The 14,061-nt window shown below is 38.1% G+C and overlaps 1 protein-coding gene across 4 annotated transcripts in view; it reads left to right on the top strand.

Annotated features, from left to right (window-relative positions):
- The window catches only part of PHACTR2 (phosphatase and actin regulator 2), a 135,104-nt gene extending 121,448 nt beyond the window's left edge, over nucleotides 1-13,656 (top strand). For all 4 annotated transcript variants that reach the window (XM_063151388.1, XM_063151383.1, XM_063151387.1 and 1 more), the window contains 4 exons: nucleotides 916-977; nucleotides 1,962-2,099; nucleotides 4,394-4,470; nucleotides 8,035-13,656. In XM_063151388.1, coding sequence (XP_063007458.1) covers nucleotides 916-977; nucleotides 1,962-2,099; nucleotides 4,394-4,470; nucleotides 8,035-8,050 — 293 coding nt within the window. In that variant the 3' untranslated portion in view covers nucleotides 8,051-13,656. The remainder of the gene's footprint in view (nucleotides 1-915; nucleotides 978-1,961; nucleotides 2,100-4,393; nucleotides 4,471-8,034) is intronic.
- Nucleotides 13,657-14,061: the final 405 nt, after the last annotated feature.

Genomic DNA, 14,061 nt, shown 5'->3' with positions numbered 1-14,061 from the left:
GCCTTGAACTGTAAAGCAGAGTCTGTAATCCCCAACCATTAATAAAACAGGATCAGAATTTTATGTATTTCTCTAGGTGGGATATTTCAGCCACAAAACTTTGCATTTAACCATCAGAGTTGGACTGAAAGAGCAAATACTGTCCTTCGAACCATACATCAATTTAAAAATATGCTGAGCACACACAAACATGTCTTTCTAAGTGTGCTTTTCACTGGCAGTTGAAAAATCAAGTTTGGTTAGAACAGAAGTTTGTTAAAAGGAAATTGTTTTATTTGTGTGCCCAAATACATCCTAAAAATGGACATAATTTTCTGCTGTACTGGTTATCTGGTCCAGCCAGTGGCCCTTAACCAAGAGGGCTTGAGTGTTTGATCATATGCCCCTACTGTAAAACCAGAAAAAAATTTATATAATAAAACCAATTTGCTGACAAATGACAGTGAAACAAATGTCATTGATTCATGTCTGTAGCAGTAGAAGGAACTTGGGTAATTCAAATACTCAGAGTAAAATTTTCACTTGGCATTTATAAATTAGGCACTTATTCTAAAGTCAATGTTGGAAGTAAAAGCAACAGTGATTGTAATGCTAAAATAAGTTATTGAAACATCAGGCAACTCTTTCAGGGTACTTGCTTGCTGGTACACAGAAAGGAAATGACAGGCACCTTCTCTTTGCTGTGCTCATGACCCACAGTTGACTGAGATGTCTACAGAATCAGGGGAAATGCGGATAGGGAAAAGAATGAGAGCAGACAAAATCCAAAAAGCAGACAACACAGGCGGCATCATCCAGAAATATGAGGAAACATGAGCCAGGACTTGGAGTTCTGAAGCGTTCAACCAAGAGAAATACAGTATGTGCAGTTATAATACTTAAATATTCACTCCTTTTTATCTCTTCTGAAAACAGAGAAGAATGAAGAAGAGGAACAGGAAGCCAAAAGAGAAATAAAACGTAGACTCAGTAGAAAGGTGATGATGTGCTTTTTTGTATTGTGTCTTTTTGTACATAGAATTATGTTTCATAAGAATCTGAAAATCAGTGTGTAGATATTGCTGCAAATGTCCATCAGTCATTTTCCCCAGATTAGAAATCTGCTTGAAAAGCAGTACAAGCCAAGCCCTTGTTGGGGGAACCCCCATGCTGTCCAGCTGCCCACACCTGGAGAAGCATACCGAGTCTGGCCATATTGCTGTTTCTCAGCAGGGGACATAAGTGACAGATTTCCTCTGTAGCAGGACCACCCCCTGTCACATATGATCAGGGGCAGCCACACCTGCAGATCCACTCTTCCCTAGAGCAGTGGAGAGGGCAGCAAAACAATGTGACCCCTATGACATCCCTTCAGTGCTTTTCTAACCACATCAGTGGTCTTAGCTTGTGCAGGTGGGATCATGCTCATTGTCCCTGGAAATGGAGCAGTTACAGGTCTGTTCTGGGAGAGGATGGGGGGAGTTTTCATAAGTATCCCTGGTCTACCTGTGTCTGCAAAAATACAGTTTCCTTAATATGATCATCCTTAGTTAATTAAAGGGAATATTGTTTGAGGTGATTGAAACAATTTGGCATTATAATGACCACTAGATGGTCAAAACCAGGGCAGATACTTCCAAATGTCAGGTATTTTTGATATTACGGTTTTAACACAGTATAACTGTTCATGCAGATGGCCTAGTGGGGTAGTGCCAGTTGCAAAGTCACAATTAACATTCCAGGGATAACTGTCATGATTCTCTGTGACCTGCCCGACAAAGACTATTTTTATAATTGAAGAAATCAGGTTAGGCTGCCTCCCCATTCCTGCACAGCACTCCCAGGGTGGTGCCTTTTTTTAGACACCTGAAAGTGACCCTATTTAGAAATACCATCAAAGTTCTCTTGAGATTACATCATACCCTCCTCTTTTATTTCATTTCATCTTATTAAGCATACTATTTTCTGCCTCCTGCTTACAGCTCAGTCTGAGGCCTACAGTGGCTGAACTTCAAGCGAGAAGAATCCTTCGATTTAACGAGTACGTGGAGGTCACGGAATCTCCAGATTACGACCGTCGTGCTGACAAGCCTTGGGCCAGGCTAACTCCTGCAGACAAGGCAAGGCACAAATGCAGATTATAAGAAAATGCTTTCATCTGTCACTTTTGGGGAGCTTTCCTCTGGTTTACATTCTCTTGATTGCCAGCATCACAAATGACATCTGCTGCTGACAGCAAGATTGTCATGGCGCTACTGTGTGTCTGCTGCTTGCAGCAAAGAAAACCCACTCAGGTGCCTATTATGAGCATATTTTACACCTCCATTATGACAGTTTGAGCCAGAATTTCTAATTTTTGTTTTCTATTTTTTAAAACCTTGCTAAGACAGATAAAAGTTTACCAAAGGTGGCCCTGATCTGTGGGAATTCATGCAGGGATTTGCAGGCAGGAGTCTGCGTCACTGCTACCAGGAGTTGCTTTTGCCACTCATTTGAGTGAAAAAAAGGTAGAAGTTCCTCCATCCTCCTCAAGGTTCTTGGCCATGACCACCAGTGCAGGGAATGACCATGTGCATGCAGCAGAGCTTCTTGGGAAGACTGCCCCTAACATCCTACAGTTAATAAAGCTCTGCTGCCTGACTACAAAGGATGAGATAAATTATCCTGTGATTCTCATTTTTAAAAAACATCAGTCAAAGGTTACCATAAGGTACTCTTCCATTTCCCTCCTACATTACTTAATGAAAGGAGAGCTGTAAGATTCAGGTAGCCCAGAGTGCTGGGTCTTAAAGCACTGGTCTGAACCAAGACCTGTGGACTCCTGTGAGATGTGCTTGATATGAAAAGTGGTGTGTGCAAGAGCCCACTCTATTTTAGCTAAGGATAGTGAAGCACTGATTTTATTTCAGCTAGTATTTTAAAGTTTAATATTTAAAAATTGCCAGTTCATCTGACAGTTGTCTCAGGCCAAGGTGAAATAGTTAAAAATGTAGTCAGAAGAGTTTGTAGATGTTGGTTATGGGAGATGCTGAGCACTGTCTAGTCCTCCCATAGTTTGTGGGAGGTTAGAGGACCCAGCACCTCCACTTGGACAGAGGTCCAACCAGGGTAAACTGCACTAGAAAAAAACAATGGAGTTGCCTACCTACTTCAGGGTAGCAGGTTTTAGTCTCAATTCATTTTGTAATTAACAGCTGCCCAAGGCTGATCCTCTCAGCCCCAAGTTTATTGCCTTAGCAGAAAAGCAGACTTGCGGTTGCCTGAAAACTCCCTTGTCCTTTTTTTCCAAGAGAAATCATTCTTCTAATTCCAGTAGGAGCAGAAAATTGTGCTGCAGCTCTATTACAGAACTGGAGCTCTGCTGTCTTTGGTGCTGATTTGGTGCTCAGAAGTCACTGTCTCTTCACTAGCTCTACAGCAGCCTCATGTAAGCATGCTGTTGTGCCTAAACACGACCACCCCTGCTTAAAGCAAAGTTTATAATTTATAAGACTGCAGCCTGTTGATGCTATAATTTTATCATGCTGCTTGTCTGCTCTGCACTGAAAGGCATGCACACTAGATGACGTTTCTTTAGGGATTAATGAAATGATATTGTCTTTATTTAAACTGATGAAAGAATGAGGAAGAATAAACTGTTGTTTCCTTTTAACAGTGAAGGTAGAAAGGTGTGTGGCATAGAAACAAAACCTCTTGTAGTATATATTAGAATATTTCAGAAACTGTATTTACTTGATGAGGTAAATTGCTATCAGTCTCTTAACATAAGCAACAAGGCATTTACAAACTGTACTGGATTTCTGCTGTTCTTTAGTATCTGCCAACTAAAAATCCAAGCCTGAAATGTCCAAATATTAATATCATTTTAAATAAAACTAATCAAACCAAGTGATTAATTCCACTTGAAAAATAAAATGCTTTTCATCCTGCACTCCTGAAGTCCTGTCTCCAGAGGGGAGATACAAGGACCCTGCTGTGCACACAGTGCCTGTGCTGGCAGAGTGACTCACCAGCTCCTCAGGGCTGTGTCTGGAGATAGAATCCCCTCCTGTCTGCCTACTCAGCAAGTGATTGTCAGGGTAACCCAACCCCTTGCCCATTTTTGTCAGTAGAAGTGCTCTGTTTCAGTGTGGGCTTTGTTCACCCATTGCAGTTGATTTGGTGTTTCTTGGTTTACTTTTGGTGCTTGATGCTTTTCATTTCTTTGTTGTGGATGAGTACTTTGAACAGCTCTAATTGAAAAGTCATTCATGTTGGTGATCAGAAATGTGTGAGAGCTGTGGATTACAGTAAGGAAAAATTGAAATGGGAACTGTAAGGCACGTGTAATGGTAGGGCCATGTTTCTTTCAGACTCTTTGTTTTCCTGAAAATTCATATTTCTTATGGTTGCATATATCATTATGGCTTATTAGGCAGCAATACGGAAAGAACTGAATGAATTCAAAAGCACAGAAATGGAAGTACACGAGGAAAGTCGGCAATTTACCAGGTGGGTGAATCCCCCTTCTTGTGAAAGTGTGAGAAATGACAGCAACCCTCTGCTTTCCTGCAAGTTCTCTGCAGTTGTGTCATGATTTGTGTGGATTCCTATCATGAGTCCCCTTGAATCCCACCACTGATTCTGTTGGAATTCCCACTATTGCTGGTGCCATCTCTATACAGCAGTGCAGGTGACTGCAATGGATTGGTCACTATGTAGAAAAAGATTGGGGAATCTAAAAAATAATCTTATGCAAGAACCCATCAGTTCTTACAGATGAAGTTAGTGATCTTCAAGCACACAAAACAAAAGGGGTTTCCTTCTCTGGCAGCACTCCCTTGCTCATTAAAATATACATTTGTGTAGATGCATTTTGTAAGTGAAAATTAGGTGATGCTTTGAACTTCAGAAAAGCTCACCAGTGTCTTGGCAAGCTTTCTAAGGGTCACTTAGGCTCCTGGCAGCAGTTTCTGGGGAACAAGATAGATTCCCTTGTCGCCACTTCTAATGTGTTCATGTGGATTTGTTTTGTTCTTTGCTTCGGATAACACCAAGATGTTGTCTGAAGCATTGTTATTTGAAGAAGCTCTGAAGTGTCCACAGTATTTTAGCAGGGTTTCAAATTTGGCAGAATTATTCCTAGGGGGAGGGACACACTTTCTGAAATCTCCATGGCTGTGTTCATTTTTCTTGGAAGTTGCAAAGCCTGAAAATTGCCACCAGCAATCAAAACTTGATGTTAGATTGGCCAACATTGTGACCATAGTATTAATGTCTTTGCTTCTGCTGAAAATTGTCAGACAGAACCAATTGTCTAAGACTGGGTCCCTTCTGTTTCCTGCTACTGTTTCAACCAAACTCAGGATCTGAGCTAGTGAGTGTGAATCACCAAATTAAAAAATGCATCACAAGGAAAATTCATGATGGGTGTTTCATGTATCTGCTACTTCACTGTTTGATTTCACAACTTCAGTGATCTCTTTCTCCCCAAAACCTGGAGTTTTTAAAAATAATAACTTATCACTTCTGTGTAGATACAACATAAACAAATTCATTTTTAAAAATCCAAACCGGCTTCACAGACAGCAAACCTAAGCCAGAAGATGAACCAGGATGCAGGGTTTTAATGTAGTGTTGCATTCTGACCACTAGAAAATGTATTTTTCAAACATGCAGATGCATCTTTTGATTTGGCTTCTGATGTCATTTTCTCTTTAGGTAGCACATAGTATATCTTTTTCAGAATGTATAAAAATACTACTTTTAAAAAAAGAGCATCCCAAGGGAGAGAATAAAAATAGCAGGTATAGAAACCAACCCCCTGCTTATATTGTTGTGTTTCTTGAGTTGCTTTGCAATACTGAAGCCTAAGTACAGACAGGCATGATTCATACAAAAAGAATTGGATATTTTTTCATGAGCTTTGAGAACAGTTGAGGCTGATTACAACTGGATTCTTGAAAGCTGAACCAGGAATCTCATGGAGTGACAAACCAGTAAAAAAGTGGATTATTTTCTTCAAGGAGGGCCTTTGAAAATGGAGTTAAAAATAGGAACAGCCAAATTGTGATCAATGCAGGCAATGATTCTATAGGTTGCTGAAAGAATTTCAACCCGAGGGAAGTCAGTTTTTTTCTGTTCTTTATCCCTGCTCTTTTGTTTCACTGGTCATGTTGTGGAGTTACTACATAGAAGTCAGAAGAGTAACACTAGAAAAAACTAATTAAGAGCAGAATAACATGCAAATGTTTTAAGTCAATTGCAATTTTGAAAATAAAGAGATCTAATTTTCCCTGGAACGTCTCACTAAAAATTATGTTTTCTGCTACGTAATATTGGATTGATACAACAAAAGTGATTTAATGAAACCATATACAGAATTCTCTAGCCAGAGAATTGATTTCTCATACATTAATTATTTTCAAGATCACTGAGATTATGCAGACCAAAAGACACTTGCATTGGCACCTGATTAGCAAAGGCTATTCTGTGATAGACTGAGAAAACAAGGAAGCTGCTTAATAAACAAAAGTAGTTTCTAGTATATGGTTTCCTATATTATTGCAGATTAAATATAGATGATTTAATATTATAATCAGTATTTACAATATATTTGAAATGTTAAAAATTTATATCAAACTTGAAAAAGAAAGAACAATGGGTTTCATTGTTCATCATTTACTGTAATGACTGTTATTTGACTGGTTTTCTAGTCCTAGTAAATTAGACTGATTCTTTCTGTTATTTCATAACAAAATCCAAGAAAATTAGTTTCTAAAAATAAAGAAATCAATACAAGTTTGGGGGGAGCATATTAGCAGGTGTTGATGAAGAGTTTCTAAGGAAAATGCTATATATAGTCCAGTATAGTGTTTTTCCACAAAATACAAAACCCCTGTGTCTTTTTAGCAATCCTCTGTGCCCTCATTTAGCAGATCAGCTGCATAGTTGTGAATGTCAGGCTTTGTGCACATCTTCATTTGAGAAATCCATCCCTGTATTGGATTGAATCAACTTACAGGGATAATATATGGAACTATTAAGAGAAAATGTGTCAAACAAAAACTCAGGTAAATCTGTTGTGTAGATGTATCGTTATCTATGCCTTTTTCAGGCTGCTGCATCTTTTACTACTTCATGGACAGATAAATTTTTAAAGCCATTTAAACAGAGATATATGTCCATACACCAAGAACCTGATACTGGTGCCCTCCTTACCCTTTTGCTTGGATTCATTACATTTAACATGATTTAGAATTTCAATTGCTGTAGGTTCCCAACTTATTATAGAAAGGGTTGGTGACACCTTTTGGTGCAACCCACTTCTCTAGCCATCATACAGGCAATCTGGAGTGATGTACATGCCCTACCTAAAAGCCTAAAAAAGTGAGGTATATTTGGGTCTCCATGTACCTCAGTTCGCTGCTGTTAATAAGAAGAAAGCATCTTAAATGCTATAAAATTTGCTGCTTACTTAAAAGAAAATACAAAGTTTTTGTTAGCCTCATTTTGCACAAGGATTAAAACCCCAGAATTTTAATTTTTATGGTTTAGCAAGGCTTTTCTGATAATACTTACTGACAGTATCTGCAAATAATGGATGCAGTTGTAGCTAAATCTGTATTGGCAAACAGACTGGACACTCTTCTCTGGCCCCGAAGCCAGCAAGCTTGGCATAGCTTGAATCCATGCAGTTAACCTGTTGCCCTCACCTCAAAACAGGGTGATGTTCCCCCTTCCCAGCCTGCCTGCTGTCCTGTGCTAACCCCAGCCATGCCCAGGCAGTACCTGAAAGCATTGGCTGACCCAAGGAAAACTGCCAGGGACCACACTGGCAGGCTAATGGCACAGACAGACAGTGCTTGAGCCACACCAAATCTCTGTTTGCTTTACTAAGCAGAGAGAGATGGACAGCAGGAAATAACAGGTCTGACTCTAAACCAATAGAGATCAGGAAAATCAGGAATAACTGGCCGACAGAAGGAAACAGCTGTGAGAATGGGATGAGGATCAGTGTCATTGTCAGTTGAAATATAATACACATAATTCTAAGATTTTAATTTATCTTTTCAGGTTTCATCGTCCATAACTGTTTGACTGCATCCCATATTTCAAGTAACAATTTTCTTTGGGAAAATCATTGCGTCCTGAAGACCTGAAATTGCACTGGAACTTGATTATGAGTGTGTGCTACAGCTTACCCTGAGGCTAATGAAGAAAGTGGCCCTTGTCTTTGTCAATGGACAAATGATTAGTCTAGGAGGAGAACCCAGAGGAAGCGTTTGTCCATGTCCAGACAAACCACGGTTCTGTGGCCAGCCCACACGGACAAGCCAGTGGACTTCTTTGTGAGAGCTCCACGAGTCAGGAAGTGCTGAGGACAATCGCTGGAGAGCCTGCTGCCAGGATCTCATCCGCCTTCATGGGGCTGGGGCTGAGGGGAACAAAGGGGGAGCTGGGGTGACAAAAGAACTGAGAGCTGGGGGAAAAGAGACTTTGTCTGTCAGTCCACAGAGCTAAGTGGAATCGATGGGACTGCTCAACAATGCGTTTGGCCAGTGGGAAGAATTATTTTTTAAAAGAAAGACTGTAAGCAACTGTGCATGTAGGTTTTTTTCAGTGGATGCAACCTGTCTTAAAAAGATAGCAAGCCATAAGTCCTTGTGTCATCAGTACTTTAGGAAGAACTGTCATTTTCTTTGGTGCCAGTAAATACAGTTGCCAGAAATTAGTCCTAGTATAACTCAACTGTCTTTTTTAAAATCCCAGTGCACATGCTTCAGGAAAACACATGGAACATTCATACAGAACAAGTAATATATTTTTTGGCTTTTTAATGTTGACATACTCTGGATCCTCAGAGATACATAAACAGGATTTGAAGGACAAATCATGTGACACTATGAATGCAATGAAATGCTTTGTGTTTAGAAACACTCCTTGCTGTCTGTCACTTGCCATTCAAACCAGAGGGATCATTATCTTTGTCATCCACAGCAGGCAGTAGTGACAACTTTGACATCATGCTAGTGTGAATCCAAAGTCAGAATTGAAATTAGGCACAGAAGTCTTTATTAGTAGGGCTGAGCAGTGACTACTAATGTAACTTTTTACATTTAAGGACTCTTGCACTGCTTTGAGGAAGAGCTCCCAAACAAATCAGCGTGTCTTCAGCTAGTGGTCCTTTAAAAGTGAAAGAAAAATCCTTGGAGTGTCTCCAGCCTGTTTTTGTTGAGTGTGAAGAATGCGTCTTAGATTCCTAATTTTTTATACTATCTTGAAATTGTACATGTGAATAGAATACTATTAAAATTAAGTGGTATGGAGTGTGAAAGGCAATACATGGTTTTTCTAAATTGGCCCAAAGGCCTATTAAAAAGCCTGTGGCATTGTTTACACTAAGAAATTCTCTGTCCTATATTAGCACTTATTTATCCTTTGAATTAGTGTACACAACTGTGGGGAGGGGTCCTGGAATTCACATATGCATACATTTAATGCAGTATTACAATATATTTGCTATTTATCCTTTCTAATGTGTGTACATATTACAATTTATTTTTGTCTTTTATGTGTCCTGTTCAGTTTTTAATTATGAAGTGTAAGTATTTCTTTTTCTGGCAATAAAAGATCTGTGTAGATGTGATTTTTACCTCAGATCCTCTGATAGATTCTTGTGGAATGTGTTCAGTTTATAAAATTGAAGGTTGTTGTTAGAGATGTCAGCCTGAAGGCAGGAAGGCAATTTGGTGGCTAAAATTAGATATCCCTCTTTAGAGCTATTTACAACAAGACCAGGTTTGCATAAATGAGGTGGATTATTTTAATGAAGAACACTTCTAGTAACAGAAGAGTGCTTTCCAACAGCTGCCACTCTCTGTCACTCTATTATTTTTAAAGACATTGGAAAAGCTTTTTTAAAAAAGGTAAAATTTAAATGACTTTTAGGATCCATTACACTTTGGTAAAAATCTAATGATGTACAAGCTACAAAATATCAATAACCAAATAAAAAAATCCATCTACATGCTTGTAGGAAAGAAAAGGAAGCAGAACCTTCCTTTTTTAATGGAATCAGTAAGAGCCATTAGGATTCCATTTGCAGACAATAAGCTTCTGGAAAGTCCATCATTTTATAAATATAGAAACACCACTCTGACATCAAGGAAGCAGTGAAAATGTATTCTTTGGCACTAAATCATACAGGAATTAGCAGGGCATTAGGTTTGTCAGCAATTCTGGTAGAATGCTAATTTTTATTTTTAAAATTTGAAGAGTAAACTCAAAAGTTACACTAGAATAGTTCTGCCTAAACTTTTTTTTTTTTTTGCTGATGTTGCCAATGTGTGATGTAGGAATGTGTGTCCAAAATCATATAAAGGTCTACTATATTGACTTTGAAGTATAAAGCACAGTATTTCACTTCAAAGGAAATGAGAGGAGCAATGAAATAGATCTCAGTGTTGCATTAATCCCATTGAAACATTTGAAAGCAGCCAAGATACTGAAGGCAGAAAGACAGCTGTTACACAGGCAGAATAACTCGGGCAAAGGTAAGGTCAGACTATAAATATTTTATATAAGACAGTAGCTCCACTACCATGCCAAGGTGATGCTTACACAAGCAAACTAAAACTTGTTAAACTCTTAGGATGAAGTGAAAAAATTGACTTTCAAAGAAGACATTCCTCTATACTAGGCCTAGACCATGGATGGAAAGTCACGTCCCAACCTTATTGTTTTAAGAGTAATAACACAAAGATGAGGATACAACTTCTGGCTCAGACTTCTTCAAGCTGAAGTTATGTCATAAAAAATAAGGATGTATAGGTGAGGTATCACTTAGGCTTTTCCTATCTTCCTTCTGGGGTTGGAGGGGTTTTTTTAAAGTATTCCCTCCAAGCCATTTCTAGTTGCAGGACTCTAGCCTTGGTAGAGATGCTGAAATAATTTTTAATTTCTTACTATTTTGGTAATAATCAGATGCATAGTGTGGCCTACAGTTCAGTGAACTAATTAAACACATTTATGTAACTGGACAAAAAGAGTTACCTTTATGGGAACTTATGTAAAATCTTATGTAGTATACTACATAACATTATTATAAGATGTAGCAGAATTAGAACTTCAAACTATCCATAGTGTATTTTAGCTACACAGAGACACAGAATTGTATGTACTATTTTTGTATTCTAAATACAAAATTTAGAACTTAGAATTTAGAATTTTGAAATTAAATTTTAAAATTGAAAAATTGAATTTAGAAATTTAGAATTTTGTGGCAGAATTTTTTGGCAGAAAAACAATAGCTGTAAAGCGTTGTCCATGCAAAAAAAAATAATGAGAATTTGGTATGTCACCATGTGCAGTGAAGCAAGTTTGCTTCAAGAAGCCTGAAGCAATTTCTGCTGCCTCTCCTAGTTGTCTGTATTGATAAGTTCAAATGTTTTCCAGTTGCATCAACAACCCATTGGAAATACTACACCATATACCTGCTTTGGTGCTGCATGCCTTCTACAAGGGTAATCCTGAGAAATTAATGAGTTAATAATCCTAGAGTTAAAAATAAAAAGATGTTAAACAGGCAAAGAAAAAATAGCACTTTTCATGCAAAGTATAGTAGAGCCCAGTTGGCTAAGAGGGATCAGTATGATAATTTTTATCAAGTTGGATGAATCATTTAAAAGTCATGCACAAGACATGACAAACCTTACACACAGGATACCTGTGTTCCCACAGAGTCAGGTATGTCTACATCCACAGAAAGAGAAAATGAGCAGCTTGAAGTGGCTTCTGAAATTATCTCACATATAATATTTATCAGTATAATCACACATCATAGTATGTGGCTGTGGGTGCAAAAGAATGGGTACTTAATCAAATCCTTATTTCTTCTTCACATAAAAAATTGAAATGGTTCTAGAGTGTCTCATCTCTCTCCTCTTTCAGGTAACACATATTAGTCTTTGTAACTCAGATACAGTCTATCTGGATTTTTTTTTAATTGTGCTATATATGTTGACTCAACAAGTATAAAAAAAAAAAAAAAAAAAGCTAATGATTATTTAAGCTAATACCATTTCAACTGGTGATTTGAAACATGTTAGGACCAGAAGATAGATCTCTTCAAAGTCACTGAAAATATTCTTGGCCATTTGTAGTTCTACAGACTGCATTTATTTGTTGGGTTTATCATTTACCTACAGTTGTGTATTCCACCACCCTTACTGTGGTGGACTTCACACCACCATCTGCTTTGGCCAACCTGAGCACCTCTTAGAGAAGCACCACAGCCTCAGTGCTGACATGGAAAAACCACATCAGATAAGCACCCATGTTTTAACTAGAAAACCAAATGAAAGCTTTGAAACAAAGGGATTAAGTATCCCTGATATTATAGAAATTAGACCCCTCCTTCCAGGTGAAGTGAATGCTTGGTTTCCTGCAGAGATGCTTCAAACTCAGACCTATAATTAATAATATGAGAGAGTTTGTTTCAAATTAACAGTTGCTTAACCTGACTATAAACTCAGTCTGACCCCCGATTTTGTATCATCACAAAGTGCAAAAAGATCCAGCCAGCAACAGGCTAAAAACATCTAGTCCAGTCTGGCAGCCTGGGAATCAAGCAAAACTCCCTGACTGTCTGCAGCTGGCAGGGCTTGGAGTCAGGGTAGAGAGAGCCACTCTGTCACCTGGGTACCTGGCAGCACAGGCCTGTGTGAGCACTGCTGGCATCCTAAACAGAGACCAGAATATTGGCCCATGTCTTCATGTCTGTTTAATGCTTCAATGACAAAACCAAGCTGAATGCCTGCATTTGCATGAGACTGACAGGTGCACATGAACCGTGTGTTTAACACTTTCATGTCCTCTGGTTTTAATGATCTTCAGGAGTTAAGACCTGCACCATTGTAAACTAAACTGAAAATATACTCAGGGTGAAAAAGCAAGTGTGGATAAACTTGCCTCCTGCCTTTAGGATCTTCCACATTTAGTTCCGCTATTGTTGCTAGCTGTAGTCTTATTATACCAAGATCAGTGCAATATTCACTGATGGGGCATAGATTATGATGAAAAGAAAAACTATATATTCTGAAAGATTTTATAAGGATGATACAAAAATATTTTGAAGGTCAAATTAAAAAAAAAAAAAAAAAAAAAAAAAAAAAAAAAAAAAGCAGCCCACAGTATAGCTTAAAACTTCTATTTAACAGAAATCTGAAAAATAACCCCACCAAAACTTATGGAACTGTATCTATACAGAGAAAGGGAGAAATGAAGTGAAATTAACATATATTTGCTGTAATGTTCAAACAGGTTTATATTTATAAACTCTAATAAGGTCTTGTTTTACTTTGTGTTCCCATTTCAAGATTTTAATGGAAATAAAGCTCATATGAACTAGATACAGCATTTCACCAATATTTTATAGAAGCTACATATTGCACTGGATAGAAACAAAGAAAGCAATGGTATTATCTGTATCTTCTTGTTCAAGCATAAATTCTTTATATTAAAAAAATCTTGCAATACTATGTCAAATTTAACAATATTTGAACATTGTTATGATATAGCAAAATGTTAAAACATTGCTAAACATATCTTCCATACACTCACTACTTTGTGTGGTAGCATACTGATTTGTAAACTTGTACAAATTTTGGAATTAAAGGAATACTGTGTTTCAGATAATTATTATTTTAGCTGGTGTGATTTGAAACAAAAATATCAATGGCTTGTTTGAACCGGCATTCGACTGCATGGGCAGCGGGGGAAGGGTGTGAAGATGGCACATGCTTAATTGCCTGCAAGTGTTTAGACAGCTCTTAAGTTTTGGGGGGAAGAGGGGCTTTCCTTAAAAAAAAAAAAAAACAAAACAAAAAAAAACACAAAAACAAGAATTCCATTAACAACCGAACTGCAAATCTGGGAGAGGCACAAGAAGATTGCAGAGCACAGACACTGTTGTGCACACAGGAGCTGACAAAGCTGGTAGGTTTGTGTCCCTTCCCAGTGTTTTCTGTGGCACAATAGCTCAAACAGTAAATCATGGCAAGGTCTGTGTGCTCTGCTTTGGCCCCAGCTGCACCTTAAAGG

The sequence above is a fragment of the Melospiza melodia genome, chromosome 3 (assembly GCF_035770615.1).
Source record: "Melospiza melodia melodia isolate bMelMel2 chromosome 3, bMelMel2.pri, whole genome shotgun sequence".
Taxonomy (NCBI): Eukaryota; Metazoa; Chordata; class Aves; order Passeriformes; family Passerellidae; genus Melospiza; species Melospiza melodia.
The sequence above is the reverse complement of the archived record's forward strand: the minus strand, read 5'-3'. Positions and strand labels throughout refer to the sequence as shown.